Source organism: Mastigoproctus giganteus, chromosome 4, assembly GCF_048544385.1.
Source record: "Mastigoproctus giganteus isolate SK-2022 chromosome 4, ASM4854438v1, whole genome shotgun sequence".
Classification (NCBI taxonomy): Eukaryota; Metazoa; Arthropoda; class Arachnida; order Uropygi; family Thelyphonidae; genus Mastigoproctus; species Mastigoproctus giganteus.
This window is the reverse complement of record NC_143578.1, coordinates 203,845,342-203,865,597: the sequence shown is the minus strand read 5'-3', so window position 1 is coordinate 203,865,597 and position 20,256 is coordinate 203,845,342. Positions and strand designations below refer to the sequence as shown.

At 37.3% G+C, this 20,256-nt stretch overlaps 1 protein-coding gene across 1 annotated transcript in view; it reads left to right on the top strand.

The window, feature by feature from the left end:
• The window catches only part of LOC150087336 (golgin subfamily A member 2-like), a 436,198-nt gene that overhangs the window by 35,096 nt on the left and 380,846 nt on the right, over nt 1-20,256 (top strand). The window contains exons 2-3 of the mRNA XM_090371141.1: nt 18,189-18,293; nt 19,571-19,644. Coding sequence (XP_090227267.1) covers nt 18,189-18,293; nt 19,571-19,644 — 179 coding nt within the window. The remainder of the gene's footprint in view (nt 1-18,188; nt 18,294-19,570; nt 19,645-20,256) is intronic.

Sequence of the window (20,256 nt, the reverse complement as noted above, 5' to 3'; positions counted from 1 at the left end):
CACAGTGCTGGTGGTGCGGTAAGGACTGTCTTTGCAATTACAAGATTAGTTCTATTTACTAAACTCACTTCCTTGTATCAATATTTTGAAATATTATTATTAAAATAAATGAACACAAATTTGTAGCTGAAAAAAGGAACTTTAAAACGAGAAGCAAGTACTTCTAGTAGTGCAACTGTGGCCGATGAAAATGAACACAATATTGCCTCACTTCCAAGTGAGGATAAACAATCGCAGCCTTTTGTTCCCCAAAAATCCGAAGTGAAAAAACAAGAATCAACTAATAAAAGACCAAAACAAAAGTATGATGACAGTTATTTGAATTTCGGCTTTACACGTGTTGGAAATAAGATGCTCCTGATGCATAGTGTGCCATATGTAATAAAATATTAGTAAACAGTTCTTTGGCTCCCACTAAACTTGTTCTGTAAATATACTGTGAGATGAAAAATGTTCCGTGACTAAAAAAGTTTGGGAAACGCTGGTGTAAGGCAGTTGTAAGACCACATTTGGAATAGTGTGTTCAACTATGGAGACCTCCTCTAAAAAAAGACTGAGCTTCTTGAAAGGGTTCAAAGATGACCAGCTCAATTTGCAGTGCACTCAGATTATGTGGTCTACAAGAGCCTGGCAACCAGGCTCCTCAGAGGTGATTTGATTGAGGTAAATAAGGCACTGAGGGGGATTAGTAAAATGAATACTGGAATTTTAACTGTTATAAAGAATTCCAGATCTACTAGGGGCTGTAAATTCAAATTACAGGGGTTGATATTTAGTTTAGATTGTAGGAAGTTTTTTTTAACCAGCGTGTCGCTAAAATTGGTGGAACAAGTTGCCCTCACAGGTAGTTGCGGCTGACAGTTTGAACAAATTCAAAGGTCAACTGGATAGTTATCTGTATGAGGAGAGAAGCATATAATTTGTATTTCTTCATCTACTTTGTGTGTGTGTTTTTTTTTTTTTTTTTTTTTGACAGTGCTGCAAAAGCCTGTGGCTTTCTTGCACTAATGGAAATTGCTATTACTAACCCAATACATTCAATAATACAATTAATGATTCAACTTAAGTGATTTGTGAACAAATGGTACACAAAAAAAAAATAAATAAATAACTATTCCTGAAATAGTGTAAAAAAAATGTGCCAAAAACAGCTATTAGTTTACAAACATAAAAACCACACAGTGTGGTGTTATTTATGAAGTGGAAAAGTATAGCTGCGATTTTGAATTTGGAAAGTATCGTTTTGACTTCATGTTTCTGTAAAAATGCTTTGTGTGCCAGCTCTACTATTAACTGTGTGTCAACTGGTTGGAACATCAGCTACATTTCATCCTCTCCTGCAACAGCTAAATGCAGGCAGAATACTTTGCGTTTAGGAATTAAAGAAATAGATTTCAGTTTTCTTTTGGAAATTCAAATACGTTTATGATATATATTGTTAATTCATACTGTTTTTTTTTTTTTTCCCCCCATACAATTTTCTAGTGACGGCCAACTAATTGAGTTAAAATAAATTTATTGAAATAAATAAATATATTCATAAAATACTAAAACAGATAAAATAAGTGCCAAAATACAATATGATAAAAGCGTTAAAATACACAGTAGCTTTCGAGACAAAGTGCCTCTTCATCAGCTTATTTGGTGAATGGTGTACTCCAGTATATATTGTGGTTTGCAACAGCAAAAGTCAGCTGAGCATGATCATGCATCACCAGTCTGGTGTTGGTAGAGCAGAATTATGTATATGTGATGATGTATATGTGATTTGCAGTGCACTCATTGCACTGCAAAACAATACATACCGTAATGGGTGCAAGTGCACTCCCCTAGTGCGATTCATGGTACTGCTAGCTATGTGCAGTGCCTCAAGCCATGAGCACTGGTGGTAATCACATGAATAGTCAACAATTTCAATATCCCATCGGGGATCAAGATTGTGCTGCTCAACCCAATAATGCTTGGCACCTGCGGACCGTTCAAAATTAGAGGTTCGAAGAGCCACCTCATGTGCAGAAACTCGATCTTTCAATCTTCTGCCAGACTCTCCTACATAACCCCCCCCCCCCCACAATCCAGACACATAATTTGTTATATGGAACCACTCCGTAGGAGAGGAGGAACAAGTGCTTTCACCTTAGAAATAATAGACTAATTTCTTCCCCGGAAGTTGCATACATAATATATGATGGAGAATATCGCCATGAAGAACTTGAGTCACATTTTCTTGAAATTACCTGTTCCTCTCACTCTCTGGTGTCATTATGTTGAGGATACTTTGCCATTGCCTCAGGGATCAGAATCTCAACTGCTGCAATATCTGAATTCCCTGTCATTCAGTTTATGATTGAACTAGAGGTTGATAATACTCTTCCTTTTTTGGGTGTTTTAGACCAACGTGGAGGTTTGCATTTTGTAACTTCTGTTTTTAGGAAACCAATGTGTGCAGTTCAGTTTACTAATTGTGGGTCTGTGTGTGCCCTTGGTCATATGCGCAGCACTGCTTGCACTTTATTCTCCTGTGCTTGACAGGCAATTGGAGAATTCCAAAATTAGGGTGGAGCTTTAAAATTGCGGTTATCCACCTCAGGTTCTAGGTATATGTAAGCTTCAGGCTCACAAATTTGTTGTGCAACCTAACCCTCCTTGTGTTGATGATATTTCAATATCTCGTTGGCAATCAACATTGTGCTTCTCAACCCAGTAATGCTTGGCGACTGCGGAGTGTTTAAAATTAGAAGTTCGAAGAGCCACCTTATGTTCAGAAACCCGATCTTTCAATCTTCTGCTAGAATCACCTACATAACACCCCCCCCCCCCCACAATCCAGACACGTAATACTGTATACGGAACCACTCTGTATGAGAGGAGGAACAGCTGTTTTCACCTTAGAAATAAGACTGTAATTTCCTCCCCGGAAGTTGCACACATCGTATATGATGGAGATGCAAAATCCTAACAAGATGTTCCAATATGCCCAGATAATAGAGGATGTAGGCAGTAGAAATAAATTTGTGATTACCACCAGTGCTCATGGCTTGAGGCACTGCACATAGCTAGCAGTAAGTACCATGAATCGCACTAGGGGAGTGCCCTTGCACCCCCATTATGGTATGTATTGTTTTGCAGTACAGTGAGTGCTGGCGTTCATCACATATATATAATTCTGTTCTACTGACACCAGACTGGCGATGCATGATCATGCTCAGCTGACTTTTGCTGTTGTAAACCAACAATATATACTGGAGTACACCATTCACCAACTAAGCTGATGGAGAGTCACTTCGTCTCCGAAAGCTACTGTGTATTTTAACACTTATTTTATTTTATATTTTACCTCTGTTTCAGTATTTTATGTATATATAATTTATTTCAATAAATTTATTTAAATCAGTTAGTCAGTTGTCGCTAGAAAATTGTATGATATGCAACCCGAAGCTCAAGGCCTGTTTTGCAAATTTTTTTTTTTTTTTTTTTTTACAAACATATATCTATTATTCTAAACTTATACAGTAAAATATAAAATTATATCTATGTAATAAAATTACATATGAAATGATTTGATGGTCAGGTGGGCATAAAAGCAAAAGTTACTGGATACGTTAGCAGGGGAACTAAGTTGATGCTGTTAGTTATAGTATCACAAATCCTGATTTTACTTTAAGTGAAAATAATTTGCTTTGGACCAGTAATTAAAAAAAATAGTTGATTACGTGAAAAATATATGAACAATATGATTGGGAAAGAAGGTTACATAGTTTCCATATGTAATACAAATGTCCTTTTGGTTGTTTGTATACAGTGCATGAAGTAAGATGGCCTCTTCCTCCGAAGTGATTTATTTTCTGAAGATAATTTGGCAAGAATCCTGAAATGTCACCTGCTAACATATTAGTGTAGTATTGAGCTTTTATTATATATATGAGTTTAATAAAACCTATTCGTTAAGAATTTGTGGTATAATAGTGTTATTATAATATTATATATAGTATAAATTTTACCATATCAATACAAACAAGAATTATTTTATGTATATATAAAATAGAATAAAAGTTTCCAACAAAATTACCTTATCAAGTTTTTGATAAGTTAATTTTGTGCTTATAAAGGAGAGCTACTATATTGCCAATTATTGTTTATGCAAGGTGTGGCTATTAAATAATGACTGTTGCAATAAAATAAATATAATGAAATATTTTGAACCTTACAAGTTATCCCCTAAAAAATAATTGCCTCTACTTGCTCACACTGTTCCATACATTTCATCCAAACTCAGGAACATTTCTGGAAGTAATCTTTTGTAAGTTCTTTTAACAGTTTGGTTGTATTTTTTATGAATGTTTTTAATGAAATAAATTTGTTCCCTTAAGTACACTTTTAAATTTAGGAATGAGAAAAAAGTCAAAGGGAGTAAATCAAGTAGGGTGCATGTTTGCACACAGGGATTTGTTTTTTTTTGGCCAGAAACTGGTGAACAGAGAGTGAATTGTGTGCTGGAGCTTTGTCTTGATGCAGCATTCGCTGATCCTTCCACAATTCAGGTGTCTTCAAATTTTTTCATGCTGTCTTGTCAGAACTTCAATGTAGTATGTTTGATTAACAGTCTGATTTGGTGGGATGTATTTAACCATAATAATTCCTTTAATATTGAAAAAAACAAGAAGCATGGTTTTCAATTCTGATTTTGACATTCTTGCTTTTTTTGGTCTGACAGATTGGTTTGTCTTCCATTGCATTAACTGTCTTTTAGATTCTGGGTAATATTGGAACAGCCAACTTCCATTGCAAGTAATTATAGTACTTAGAAAGTGTGGATCTTAAATTTTTTTTTTTTTTCAAACCATATTCACAAACTTGGAGTCTTCTCATTCTTTGATCTTCATTCAAACTTTTTGGCCATCTTGGTACATACTTTTCTCATGCCTAAATTTTCAGTTAAAATTTGTCTGACTGTGTCTTTGTCCATATTGAGTTCTGATGTAACTATTCTAATGCTTAAATAACAGTAATTTTCATCAGTTTTCAAGGATATCAGATAGCCTATCATTCATCATCTTCCACATTCTCTCTTCCTTCTTAAAAGTTTATAAGAAGGAAGAGAGAATGTGGAAGATGCATTTCAAACAACACACAAGCTCTTGACATTGTATCTTACCCATAAACTTGACATAACTCATAACTTTCAGGTAGTGTTTTTTTTTTTTTTTTTTTTTTTTAGTTTTGTTAAGAATTTGAGATTGATTCGTTGTTTGATTCTTTCATCTGACATTTTTCCAGAAAACTGCAAAACGCAGGGTAATGAAAACTTGGCTTACTGCAAAGCAAATGAGCATGTTGGAACCTGACTTTACAGACAACTAAGGAAGGGTTCATCAGTCAACTGCTATGCCTTTGTTTCACAGGTAGCAGTGCTTGGTGGGTAGTGGCCGTGCATGCAGTTTTGTTATTTAATTACCACACTTCGTATGTTACCATAGGAAAGTTTTTCCACCAGGGTGCAATGATTTTTTCAAATGTTGAAATTTGCACGTATTTTATTAGTGGTACAATGGTAATGAAATTGCATGTTTGTATTTCTCTTGTTGGTTTCTTTTAATCATGACTAACAACAAATGTCAATCAACCTATATATCTTTTATAGGATTATCTGCAGTAGTGAGCTATAGTGGGCTCACGAGAGCCCATTGTTATTTTTTTTGAAAATTTGCGAGCCCATTGTTGAGAAGATCATTTATTTTACAAATGAAATTCTAAATGAGCAATTATTGAATATCCAGAGCCGAAACTACTGTGGGGGCGAGCAGGGCCCCTATTCCCAGCATTTTAATGCACAAACGATTGGTTATGTATTTTAATATTGCTTCATTTTTGATATAATGAAAGTTAGACCTCTGTTTAACGAACTTCTTTACAGCGAATTTTTTTGATTCCCCTTTGTAATTACATTTAAATAGTTTCCGTTGAACGAAGAAAATTTCCATGTAACGAACGGATTAGAAGAGACAGTTGTGTATGAATTGTTCTCACCTCTGGCCTTTAGGTAATTAGAAAGCGCGAGTTAAGGGTGAAAGGGATTACCATTTCACAATTTTAGTGGCATCCGTAAAACCTATGCAGTCACATACCGAGAAGTCACGCTAGTCAATATGCTTTCCATAGCCAGTCAGAGGATTAAGAAGATTCTCGACACGGATTATAGTCTCTAGTCAACCTGTGTTGTGGTTCCCCTTTACTCCAACAAACAAACATATGTTTTTCAGAGAAGTGAGTGATCCACGCCTTCCAGTAAATTTCTCTTGTCTGTGTTTACATGGTCATAGTAGCTCAATATCCGTGTGATCCGACATTTTGCACTGTATTCAAAGAACTAGTGACAGCAGCAAAGTAGAGCGGGGGATTGAGGCAACTAAGATATTATATAAACTTTATGGAGATGAAATGTACGAAACATTTTGAAACTTTGTCGAGCGTTTTCTTAGAACATTTTTTAAATGTTATAAAATATAATGGCATACAGGCAATAATTAAAAAAAAAAAAAAAAACTATCACCAATCTCCAAAAAACTTGCATGAATTAAGGATGATTTCATTAGCATTAGTAGAGGCATTTGATGCAAGAAAGCAAGCTTATGCAGCATCAGCTAAAAAAAAAAAAATAAATAAAAAATTTCCACTTCACCTCTCTGTTCGTTCGAAATACCTGTCCAGCTGAGCCTTAAACTTATTTAGGCTATCAACTTCCACGACAAGGGATGGAAGTCTGTTCCACCAACCAACCACCCGCTGGCTAAAGGCAAATTTCCGCACGTCTATCCTACATCTATCTTTCCTCAACTTTGGATTTATGCCCTCTCAGGTGATTATTCTGAGCAAGAGGAAGAATCCCATCAGCATTGAGCATGCTCAAACCATTCAAGGCTTTATAAACCTCTATCAGATCACCTCGCTGGTGCCTAGTCTCCAGATACTGTAATTTGCAAAACTTAAGCCTTTCTTCGTAAGAGCACCCCCTTGTTCCAATCACTAATCTTGTTGCCTTTCTCTGTACTCGTTCCAGCAGCTCTACATCCTTCTTGAAATGAGGCCTCCAGGCCTGTATACAGTACTCTACGTGTGGCCTGACCATTGCCTTATACAAGGGAATAATCACCTCCTTATCCCTGCTAGCAAAATTCCTATATATCATTGACAATACACCATGAGCTACTCTTGCAGCCCATCTGCACTGCTCAGAGAACTTCATATCTGCCTGCACCACCACCCCGAGGTCCCTTTCATTCTCTACCACTGTCAGTGTAGTACCACAGAGTTGATACGTTGCTCTGGGGTTGCTGTTTCCCATGTGTAGTACTTTACATTTGTCAATGTTAAACTTCATTTGCCACCTCTCAGCCCATCTGCTCAACCTTTCCAGATCCTGTTGCTGCAGCATAGTGTCAGTAGTGTCCTTGACAACCCTGCCAACCTTCGTATCGTCTGCAAATTTGGACATTAAGCTTGATATACCATCATTAGTATCATTTATAAATACAGAAAACAATAATGGACCCAATACTGAACCCTGAGGGACTCCACTAATAACATTAGTCCACGATGAGCAGTGTCCATTGATTACCACTCTGTCTTCTCCCCCTCAACCACCCCTTTATCTATAGCAGCAATTTGCCTCTAATGCCACACTGCTTCAATTTGTGCAGCAGTCTTCCATGTGCAACAGTATCTTAGAAAGGCTTTTGATACTGTTGCACATGGAAGACTGTTGCAGCAGTCTTCCATGTGCAACAGTATCAAAAGCCTTTCTAAGATCCAAGTATATAATATCAAAGTTATTCCCTGCATCCAGTTCTTTTGTGACTGCATCATAGTATCCAATCAAATTTGTCAGGGAAGACTTCCCCTTAACAAAACCGCTGTGTCCGAGCTATAACTGAAATTTTCTCTAGATGATCCTGCAGTGCTTCTTTAACCAGTGCCTCCATTAATTTTCTGGGAACAGAAGTTAAACTCACAGGTCTATAATTAATTGTGTCAGCCTTTGATCCTCCTTTGTGAATTGGGGTCACATTTGCACATCTCCAGTCCATGGGTACCACCCATGAATCCAAGGAAGCTCTCATAATTATGGCTAAGGGTTTGCTTTCTTCCTTTGCTGCCTCCTTTAATATAACTGAATAGATCCCATCCACCCCAGGTGCCTTTCTTGTGTTTATCTTCAACAATTTTTCCTCCACTTTACTCTCAGTTATTACAAGATTCTCTAGCTTACTGCCAGAGTCGAATACACCTCTGGCATTCCCCTCGCTGAATAACTCCTCATGTGTGAATGTTGATGCAAAATATTCATTTAGTTTGTTAGCTACCTGAGCAGGATTATCAACAGTTGACCCATCGATATCAAGTGGACCAATCAGATTCGTCCCCTTCCTTCTAGAGTTTACATAAGTAAGAACTCTTTGCTGTTTTTCTTTGCATCTCTTGCCAAAGATTTCTCGTAATCTGCCTTCACCTGCCTAACCTCCTTTGTAACTTGGTTACAGATCAACTTGTATCTATCACAGGCTTCTGTGTCACGTATTAATTTGTATGTATCCCATGCATTTTTCTTCTCTGCCACATGTCTCATTAGTTCATCTGACATCCATTTAGGCCTAAACCTTGAACTGTATTTCTTAGTTGGTATGTAAAGCCTAGTAGCTTCCAAGATAAGTTCTTTGAATGCTTCCCATTTTGAATTTGCTGTTGGTAACATCATCATTTGGTCCCACTGTATAGAATTTAAATACTGTTTCAGTCCATCGTGGTCTCCTTTACGAAAACAATAACCCTTTCCTTTACCGGTAATGGCATTAGCATTAGTAGAGGCATTTGATGCAAGAAAGCAAGCTTATGCAGCATCAGCCAAAAAAAAAAAAAAAAAAACCCACTTCCACTTCACCCCTCTGTTCGTTCAAAATACCTGTCCAGCTGAGCCTTAAACTTATTTAGGCTATCAACCTCCACCACAAGGGATCGAAGTCTGTTCCACCAACCAACCACCCGCTGGCTAAAGGCAAATTTCCGCACGTCTATCCTACATCTGTCTTTCCTCAATTTGAATTTATGCCCTCTCAGGTGATTTTTCTGAGCTAGAGGAAGAATCCCATCAGCATTGAGCATGCTTAAACCATTCAAGGCTTTATACACCTCTATCAGATCACCTCGCTGGTGCCTAGTCTCCAGACACTGTAATTTGCAAAACTTAAGCCTTTCTTCGTAAGAGCACCCCTTTGTTCCATTCACTAATCTTGTTGCCCTTCTCTGTACTCGTTCCAGCAGCTCTACATCCTTCTTGAAATGAGGCCTCCAGACCTGTATACAGTACTCTAGGTGTGGCCTGACCATCGCCTTATACAATGGAATAATCACCTCCTTATCCCTGCTGGAAAAATTCCTGTATATCATTGACAATACTCCATGAGCTAGTCTTGCAGCCCGTCTGCACTGCTCAGAGAACTTCATATCTGCCTGCACAACCACCCCCAAGTCCCTTTCATTCTCTACCACTGTCAGTGTAGTACCACAGAGTTGATACATTGCCCTGGGGTTGCTGTTTCCCATGTGTAGTACTTTACATTTATCAATGTTAAACTTCATTTGCCACCTCTCAGCCCATCTGCTCAACCTTTCCAGATCCTGTTGCAGCAGCATAGTGTCAGTAGTGTCCTTGACAACCCTGCCAACCTTTGTATCGTCTGCAAACTTGGACATTAAGCCCGATATACCATCATCAATATCATTTATAAATACAGAAAACAATAATGGACCCAACACTGAGCCCTGAGGGACTCCACTAATAACATCAGTCCACGATGAGCAGTGTCCATTGATTACCACTCTCTGTCTTCTCCGCCTCAACCACCCCTTTATCCATAGCAGCAATTTGCCTCCAATGTCACACTGCTCCAATTTGTGTAGCAGTCTTCCATGTGCAACAGTATCAAAAGCCTTTCTAAGATCCAAGTATATAATATCAAAGTTATTCCCTGCATCCAGTTCTTTTGTGACTGCATCATAGTATCCAATCAAGTTGGTCAGGCAAGACTTCCCCTTAACAAAACCATGCTGTGTCTGAGCTATAACTGAAGTCTTGTCTAAATGATCCTGCAGTGCTTCTTTAACCAGTGCCTCCATTAATTTTCCTGGAACAGAAGTTAAGCTCACAGGTCTATAATTACTTGTGTCAGCCTTTGATCCTCCTTTGTGAATTGGGGTCACATTTGCACATTTCCAGTCTATGGGTACCTCCCCTGAGTCCAAGGAAGCTCTCATAATTATGGCTAAAGGTTTGCTTACTTCCTTTGCTGCCTCCTTTAATATAACTGGATAGATCCCATCCACCCCGGGTGCCTTTCTTGTGTTTATCTTCAACAGTTTCTCCTCCACTTTACTCCCAGTTATTTCAAGATTCTGTAGCTTACTGCTAGAGTTGAATACACCTCTGGCATTCCCCTCGCTGAATAACTCCTCATGTGTGAATGTCGATGCAAAATATTCATTTAGTTGGTAGTTACCTCTTTGAGTAGAGGTGGTAGTTACCTCTTTGAGTAAATCCCACTTCATCACACTGTGATCACTGCCACCTAGTGGTTCATTTATCTGCAGATTCTTAATGCATGAAGAATCACTACTGATAATCAAATCAAGAGTATTACTCCCTCTAGTTGCCTCCGGAACATGCAGATGTAGAAAACAATCATCCAATAAATCCACAAAAGCGTTGCTAGTGTGTGAGTGACCAGCCCCCAAATTCCAGTCAATATCTGGGAAATTAAAATCCCCCATTATAAGACTCTGTGATTTACTGGCCCACTCTATTTCCCTGTTCAGTTTCTTATTATACTCAGAGTCATTCGGTCTATAGCACACTCCTACTCTCAATTTTGATCTCCCAATGCTTATGTCACACCAAACTGACTCGACACTGCACTGTCCAGCGATGTCGACTGGCTTCACTTCCTTGGATTTTATGTGTTTCTTAACTAATAGCATAACCCCTCCTCCCTTCCTATCCTGTCTATCCTTTCTGTAGACGTTGTACTCCCCAAATTCCAGTTCTGCATTCCCTATATCTGTGTGACACAAAGTTTCTGAAATCCCAACAATATCTGCCTTTGATGTTTTGAGCAATACCTCAAATTCATCAAATTTATTTACTAAACTCCTAGCATTGGTGTACACGCAAGTGTACATGCACCTGTTCTTTTTCTTAGCTACCCTAACGCAACCCATGTGTTTACTTGTATCGCAATGATTCCCAGCAGTCTCTGAAATATCCTGCATCTTATTTTCCAGGCTGCTGCTCATTCCAATAGAAGCAGTGCAAGAATCAGTTTCACCTCTGCCAGTGGCTACTGTTAATCTATTAGTCCTTGTATCCCCCCATCTAGCAGTTTTCCTACCCACCTAACACTGCCTGGAAAGCATCAGCAAACATTCTTGCATCCTTTCTATTTAAGTGTATCCCATCCCTGTAGAAGTAGTCTCTCCTGTTAACAAGTACAGACCAGGCTGAAAAAAATTCTATCCCTTGATGCACAATCTTTCCAGGGCCGAATTGATCGACAGCGCTCTCATCATATACTCCCTCCTATCGTGTCTGGCTAGAATTGCAGACACTTTCAAATTCAACCCTAATTCACTGTTTTTTTTCAACAGTGACCTGTACTTGTTAAGTAATTCCGCCGGTCTCCTACTCTTAAAGAACTTGATGAACTATTGCTAAAGAACTTGATGTGGAACGATGTAGCTTGTGGACGGCAATTGTGGGTTGGAGGAATTATCCCGCTTTGTGCAAATTTTCTGAATCAGAAGTTAAATAATCCAGGGTTATTAACTGGACTTTTAAATTTTGAATTTCTTAACAATTTAGCAGTAATGATAGACATCCTTCAGGGGCTCTCTTACCTTTCAAAGCTTTACAGAATCACTATGGTAAAAGCAGATAAGTTAATTTTTTTTTTTTATGTAAACCCCAAACATGAGAGGTATTAGAACCTGTAGTTCTAATACCTCTCGCGTATTAGATGGAATGTTGTTCCAGAAAACGGCAGTTGAATGAATAAACGAGGAAGATGAAAAGTTGGTTCTGTGAGTTTGGAGTTGGACAGTAAATGGATGTTGTCTGGTGGCGGGACATGTTCGGACTGTTTTGAATGAGAGAACAGCAATTATAGAAGCCAATTCAGATGAACAGTGCCTATGGAAGTATCTGTAGAAAAGGCAGGCAGCAGAAACAGTACGTCTATGAGACAGCGAGTGGAGAGACTTTGTTAAAGATGAATCATTAATTAACCTAACTGCCCTCTTCTGAATGGAATCGAGAAGCCCTAGAGAGGTTTTGGGGACACCACCCCAGATGTGGGAACAATATTCCATGGCAGGGCGGATTTGCGATTTATACAGAGTGAGCAGATGTTTGGAATAAAAGTAACTCCGAGAGCGAAAGAGAAAACCAAGTTTTTTAGATGCAGAGGAAGCATTATTTGTATTGTGCTTGTGCCAAGAGAGATTAGAAGTAAGGGTAATCTCCAAAAGAGATATATCATTTTGCCTAGAAATCGGAGTGTCACTAAAGATAAGCATAGGAGCAGAAGAATCCTTTTTGCAAGATATAAGACAAGACTGAGTTTTAGAAGGGTTGAAATCAACTAAGTTGTCTTTGCCGCACTGGAGAATTACCTGAAGATCGGCATTAAGGAATTGGTAGCAGTTTTTCGAGAAGTTGAAGCTGATTGAGCAGGACAAGGTTTCTCAAAATGGAAAGTGGAATGCAATGTGCTATCATCAACAAAACTATGGACAGGATTTCCAGTCAATGGAAGAAGGTCATTAATATACAAGAGGAAAAGAGTGGGGGAAAGAACTGAACCTTGGGGGACACCGGCATTAGTGGAGAAGTTAGAAGACAGAGAGCCATCTACAATCACCCTCAGTGAGCGATCAGAGAGAAAACTGGATAACCAATTACTAAAACAGTTGGCAAACCATAAGATGGAAGCTTCTTTAGAAGACCTTTATGCCAAACATGACCGAAAGCCTTAGAGATGTCAAGAGCAACTACTTGTGTTTCACCGAACCTTTCCATTGAATTAGTCCATAAATTGGTAACATAAGCCAGAATTTCACCAGTGGATCGACACTGACGGAATCCATACTGGCGATTGTTGATCGGACGGAAGGTTTCTAGGTAGTCTAAAATTTGGTGGTTAATTGATTTCTCCATTACTTTAGAAAGAGTAGAAGTAATTGCAATGGGACGATAATTGAATGGGAGGGATTTGTAACCCTTTTTAGGAACTGGCTGGATATGAGCAAATTTCCAAGCAGAAGGAAAAACACCTTTGGAATAAGAAAGTGAAAAAAGGCTGCGAAGAATAGGAATAAGTTCAGGAGCACAGGTTTTGAGAACAAATGGAGAAATACCATCGGGACCTGGATCTTTCTTAGCATCAAGATTCGTCAAAATCCTTCTGACATCATTTTGAAGGAAGACCACAGTGGCCATTGAATGGAGCGTGTTGGGAATAGTGGGAGGTGTTTTACCAAGATCATTAATGCAGGAGTTGAAAGAAAAATGGGATGCTAGCAGGTCAGCTTTATCCTTGGCTGAAGTGACACAGAACCATCTTGTTTGGACAGAGGTGGGAGCAGAGATGGGCAAAGGTTGTGGCCAATAGCTTTGGCAAGAGACCACAATGCTCAGCTACCATTAAGGCAAGAAGCAAGTTTTCTACTCTTAGCCTGTTGAAACTCTAGTTTTCATTGATTAATAACTGCTTTACAGTTGTTGCGAACTTTGTGTACGCAGAAAATGAAACTGGAGAATTAGAAACAAGCCAATTATGATATGCAACATTCTTCTCTTGAACAGCCTTAGCACATTTATTGGAAAACCAAGGTTTAGATAAAGGATGAGATTTTAAAGTGGAGTGTGGGAAAAAGGATTCCATTTCTGCAAGAATCCTCTCACTTCGACCGTGTACTTAGAGTGGTTGTTTGTGAGAAAAATATCAAGCGTATTAGCTGTATGATTAGGATTGTCCTGTATTCTTGTAGGTAAATGAACAATCTGTGCAAGGTCATTAGTAATTGCAAAAGCCTCAGCATCACGACCAGCTGGGTCGGTGTGACTAGAAAACGGAAGCCAGCTGGAGTTGTGAACATTAAAATCACCAAGGAAAATTACCTCACTGTTAGGAAAGTTGGACTGGAGAAAGTCAAGTTGCAAAGAGAGGAAGTCAAAGAGCTCCAAGTGATTAGTGGAGTTGGGAGAACGGTAGAGACAACAGATGAATTTGACACAATGAGGTAGAGAGATTTTAAGCCAGAGAAGATCAAAGAGAGGAGATTCCAAATTGCCAAGTCTCTGACAGGGAATATCAGAACGGACATATGCACTAGTACCATCTTTGAGACGAAAGGAATCATACATCGAATAATTTGGGCATCTGAGATGAGCATTTGTTGAATCAACTGATAACTGAGATTCTGTCAGAAAAAGTACATGGGGTTTGGCAGACTGTAAGTGGAAATGGACATCGTTGAGATTAGAATTGAGACCACGTATATTTGTGAAATGAATTAGGAAGTGCTTGGGAGGTTTAGATCTTTTCGCAGATAAGCTTGCTCTATTAGTTTGACAATTCATTGTGTATTCAATAGTAAGAAAAAGTGGGTAGGACATGCTGTATGAAGTAATGAGATTTTTGGATTTGGAGTACACATGGTAAGAATATACCCAGATCCTTGACATAACGTGGTCTCGACAATGCTCCCCGCATACACACTACTCGCACTCCCTCCAGTCACTATCTGGCAGAGTAGAGTTAGCAAGATTATACACTAGCTGATCCGGAAGCCTCCTAGAGAGTTACCAATAGGTTTGGTCCGGTGTAGCGGCCGGCCTGCGAACACCGTTTTAGAGCTGTACCCTCGAAATGTAAGGAATATTGGATCTTGCCACGATGTTCATCATAACCTCAAAAGCCATCAATCATACTGCATGATGGAAGAGATAGGGAAGGGTTGACCGGAACTTAGCTGTAGAGTCTAAACATGGGTTCCACCACTTCAAGCCTCCAATAAGCAAAGTGGTGGTATTGCACCGGCTGATGAGAGTCATCTACCACCTAGTACTGCCTGGTAACATAGAGGGGCGGCATTCCTCCATGTGGTGTGGGTGCCACACCTCGACCCCTGCTTACGTTGGTTCACACCTGGGTGGTCACCCACCATGTACTTGTGGATGGAGGTTATACCCAGGATTACTAACAGTCTCACCATAGTGAAGGTGCAAGCAGAGGATTTGGCTGTCACAGACCGGCCGGACTTCGCCGAAATTGGTTCCAGTTACTTGAGTGTCACAAGAATATCAGTTCCATCAGCGTTTTAGACTCCCAGGTAGCAAGTACAGCTTGTCTGGCATATCTGAGAGAATGTCTGTGACAACCTCAAGGATCAAATTATTCAAATATCAATGCTATTGCTAATTTGAGAAATTCTGAAGGAAATTATGAAGCTAAAATTGAGAGCATGTTGAAGTTGAAGGAATTAAAATCGAAAGTAAAAAAAATTCCCTCGTGATATGTTAATTAATTTATTGTTTTATCCTTAAAGGATAAGTTATCAATGCAACTGGCTGATTTAAAATTAAATAAAGAAAATAACGATACCATCGAAAGAAATTTTAAATATATGTTACTCGAAATTGTGGAATGTGAAAGAACTTTTGTCTCGGTGGCAAGAGGGTGAAAACCGAATAAGAAATTTAAGTTTTCTGATAAAATATGAAATAAAAATTAATGATTTTAGAGATTTTGTCGAAGACAGTTTATCTTTAAAATCGCGCGAAATTTCCTTTTCAATTAAAAAAGCCCGAAATATCTTTGAAACAATTGCGATTAGCAGTGCTGAAGCTGAGTGAGCTTTCAGCGTAATGATTAATATTGAGTGAATGAATGAATAAATAATGTTGACAATTAAACATGTTGCAAATTGATGGCCATACATCTAAATGGAAAAACCATTGCTTCAATTTGATCTGGATCGTTACGTCAAATCATTGCTCAGCTATTGATCAAAGCAGATCGACAACAAATATTAATAAAGAAGTAAATTGTATATGGCAATTTTTAGAATAAATTTTTCTTGAATATTTTTGTAATAATTTTTTATGTAATATTTGTGAAAAAATATTGTGAAATGTTTTGTAATAGTTTTTATATTATTTGTGATATGGGAAATATTTCGTGTTATTTTTCATTCACAATATTAAAATTCTATCATAAAAAAATGTATCCATTATATTTTCCAAGTTAAAAAAAAACGACGAATAAAAAAGTTGCGCATGTGCAGAACAGGTGCGGTGATGGTTTATGTGAAACATCCTTCGCATTTCTTTTAGGTATATAGATTACGAAATAAAAGAGCTTTTGTAATGTAAATATTTTATTGAACATTCGGAAATTTTCATAATTTCTGGAAGACAAGATACAATGGATTTATGATAACTAAAGTAAGAGATTTATACTTGTGATTGCAACATATCTAAATATCTCTGGAAAACAGCATCAATTGAAGTACCGATCTTGTAGTTGAAGCAACATACACAGCTGTTAGGGGAACCTAACAATGGAATGTAATGAAAATTGGAAACGAAAAAAGAAATTGACAAATATTTGTATTGTTACTGTCATATGACAAATATTTTTATTGTTGCAATCATACTTACTGCAGTAGTAACTTCAAGAAGTATGATTGTGACGTCATGCTATTCAAAAATTTTAAAAAGAACTCCAGACACTATCATATTGAGGTATCATTGTAAAGGGAGGCATGACGACAAGATTTTTACGTTTTTTTTTTTTTTTTAGTATACCTTATACACATACACTTATTTGCATGGTTAAGGGGGTAACAGGCTCATCTGTGCACCCTCCCCCGAACTGCTCCTGACTCCAGATATCATACCGGTCAGTCACGAAAAATGCGTCACAAGCACTAATTACACTACTAGTAGTGGGAGCGTGGGAAGCGCCTCTGGTGGGAAACACATCACTTCCGTGACAGATCAAAAAGCGAGCCCATTGTTAAAATATTCACAGCTCACCACTGATTATCTGCAAAAAAATAAACCAGTGGTTCTTAACCCTTATTTTGTGTTCTTCCATGAAAAAAAAAAAAAAAAAAAAAATTTTTCATGTCCTGAAGACAAAAATTGCAAAATAAATATTCCCATGATACTTTAAGGGACATTTGAAATGTTTTGAAATTTTATTTATTTATTCAATGATTTATTGCAGAACCCTAGTTGAAAGCCACTGAAGCAAAGGTCTACTAATAACCTTTTAGTACTTTGGAAATATTCTCTATGGATATAGCATGATTGGTGATTAGTTGACAATAAAACTAAATTGTATAATAGAAAAATCACTTCAAAATGAATATTTTTTAAAAAAATCCATACAAAATGTTGCTGAATTGAGAGAAAAAGAGTGACTGACTTATTTAGAAATAAAAACTTTGATTATCACTGTTTGGAGAAACTACCAAGACACATGTCATGCCATTTCGCCATCTAGTAGTAATGTAGTGAGAGTTTGATCTCTCCCCCAGCTCCATGTTGAAACATGGAATGGTAATAAGATTCACGTGAGTATGAAAATAAGAGAAAACAAGGATTCAATCTAGAAACAGTTTAATATGAAAAGTGAAGAGAAAGAGAGCTGTTATAGAAATACTTAAATGGGAACAGTTCTCCAGTTTTGCCAGTCAGATATGAAGTAAATCAACAGTCATTTTGAAAGATGCACAGTTTTTGGAGAATGGCAGGAAGACCTTTTTGGCTCCTTTGCTGAATAATATAATAGGATCAGTAACCAAAAATAATATTTGGTTTATATTTTTATTATAATAATTGTGCACATTGTATCCTTTAATTCTTTTACCTTAATTTCAGTGAATATTTTATTTTACTTCAAAAATTGAGAATTAGATTTCTTTGAAAAGTGATGCTCAATGTGCACTTTTTTATGTATTGTGTAAATAGTTTTTTTTTTTTTTTCCCCTTAAAGAATGAGTAATTATATTTAAGCTGTATACATTTTTGGTATTCTGATTATAAATTAACCTTTTTTTTTTTGTTAATTTAGCTGAAAGAATATCAGAAAAGAAGCAGTAAGAAAGTAGTAAAGTCAGAGAAAGACAGTTCTGATCCTGGAGGGGAAGCGAATAACAAACACCCAAAAATTAGTGATGTAAGACTATCATTTTCTTTATTTTCTCCAATGCAATACAAAAAAAAAAAAAAAAAAAAAAAAAAATTGTGAGTATTTGACTGTGTTAAACTATGATAACATGATATACTGTGCATTTTGTAAAAGATAGTAAATTATCAACAGTATTGTTCTATATTAGTAAAGGCAAATAGTGTTGATTGTAATGTGACTCCGGAGGGTTTCTCCAACTTTCCAAATTAGTAGTTAGCAAAGGCAAAATGAGACAAGGAAGCAAAGCTTATACAGAATCACCGAAAAATAGAAAAACTTTTACCCATTTATTTGCCCATTTACTTTAATCACACAGATCAAGAATCTTTCATCAGGAAGAAAAACATATAAATCAGATCTTTGAATACCGATTCCCAAAAGTACAGTCACAGGCAATCCAGTTGAACTTTGAATTTCCCAAACCTTTGGTCTTATCGTATTCCAATAATTAACAACTCGCTGGCTATAGGAATTAATACGATGAATCTAGATGTTGAGCTTACTTCTCATGCATGCAGACTATCTTGCTTGGGTAAGCAGTACTTCCATTTTAGCTGTTCTGTCTGTCTGTAACCTGACAATTATAGAATTCCTTTGTCTCATTAAGGGCAGCGGTGTACTGGCTGTAGTTAGCCACTGTGATACCCAACAATATTGCTCTCCCCCCCCCCTTTTTTTTTTGCAGCTGTGGCATTTTATAAAAATGCTATTGACCTCAGCAGCACTTGTTGCCTAGTAGCAGCCCATTGGAGTCCACCCCTGCTTAAGTGCTATTTTCTTCTTACTTAATGTTGTCCTATTATGATGAGAGTATATATAGCAAGAAAGTTTTAAATACTTCACAAAAATTGTCAGGCATTTTAAATAATTTTCTGCAATATTTGTGAGTTCATTGTAGATAATGAGTGCCACAAAACATCAATGAACATTTGAGCTGCACATGAATAACTTTGTATTTAATGACTCATATTTATATTGTAAAAATTGTGCACTATTACTAAGCAAAGCTGATCATTTTAAGTGGAGATCATCCATTTAAAATGAACCACTTCCTTAGTGCCAGATCATCCTATAATCTGGAACTAAGGAAGTAGCAAATATCTGCTGTTTCAACCTCATTCTATTAACAGCCTGAAAAAATTATTTATTCATTGCTCAGAACACTAGTATGAATTGATTGTATCTACACTAAAGTTTTATGAATTGTAATTGCTTTTCAAGTGGTGTTAATATTTTTCTTAATATTTTTATATTGGCCACATCAGCCCCAAGGTGTTCCTTCTGTTGGCGTAGGAAAGTTACCTGAAAGTATTACAGACTTTGTGCCATCTCAGGTCAGGTAAGATACAGTTTTGTAAAGTAATTCTCTTTTTTTTTTTAAGCCAATCTTGATTCATTATTTTTAACCCCATCTGGTAAGAGTAGGAGTGTGTTATAGGCCTAATGACTCAAATGAGTATGATGAAACCCCCATCTGTTTGTTCTGACATGCATCTCATGTCAGAACAAACAGATGGGGGTTTCAGGGACTGATAGTAGTCATTGTAAAACAGGTGGGTATATGGGATGTGTTAGGGTAACTAAGAATAAGAATAGGTGCATGTATACCAATGCTAGAAGTATAGCAAATAAATTTGATGAATTTGAAGTGTTGGTCACGACATAAAAGGCAGATATTGTTGGGATATCAGAGATGTGGTGTCACACAGATATTAGGAATGTAGAATTGGAATTGTGGGAGTACAATGTGTACAAAAAGGATAGGAAAGAAGGAGGGGTTATGCTGTTAATTAAGAAAAACATAAAATCAAAAGAAGTGCATCCAGTTGATATAGATGGACAGTGCATTGTTGAGTCAGTTTGGTGTGACACAAGCACTACGAAAGCAAAAATAAGAGGGAGTGTGTTATAGGTCTAATGAGTACAATGAACAGTGGTACAGAGAAATAGT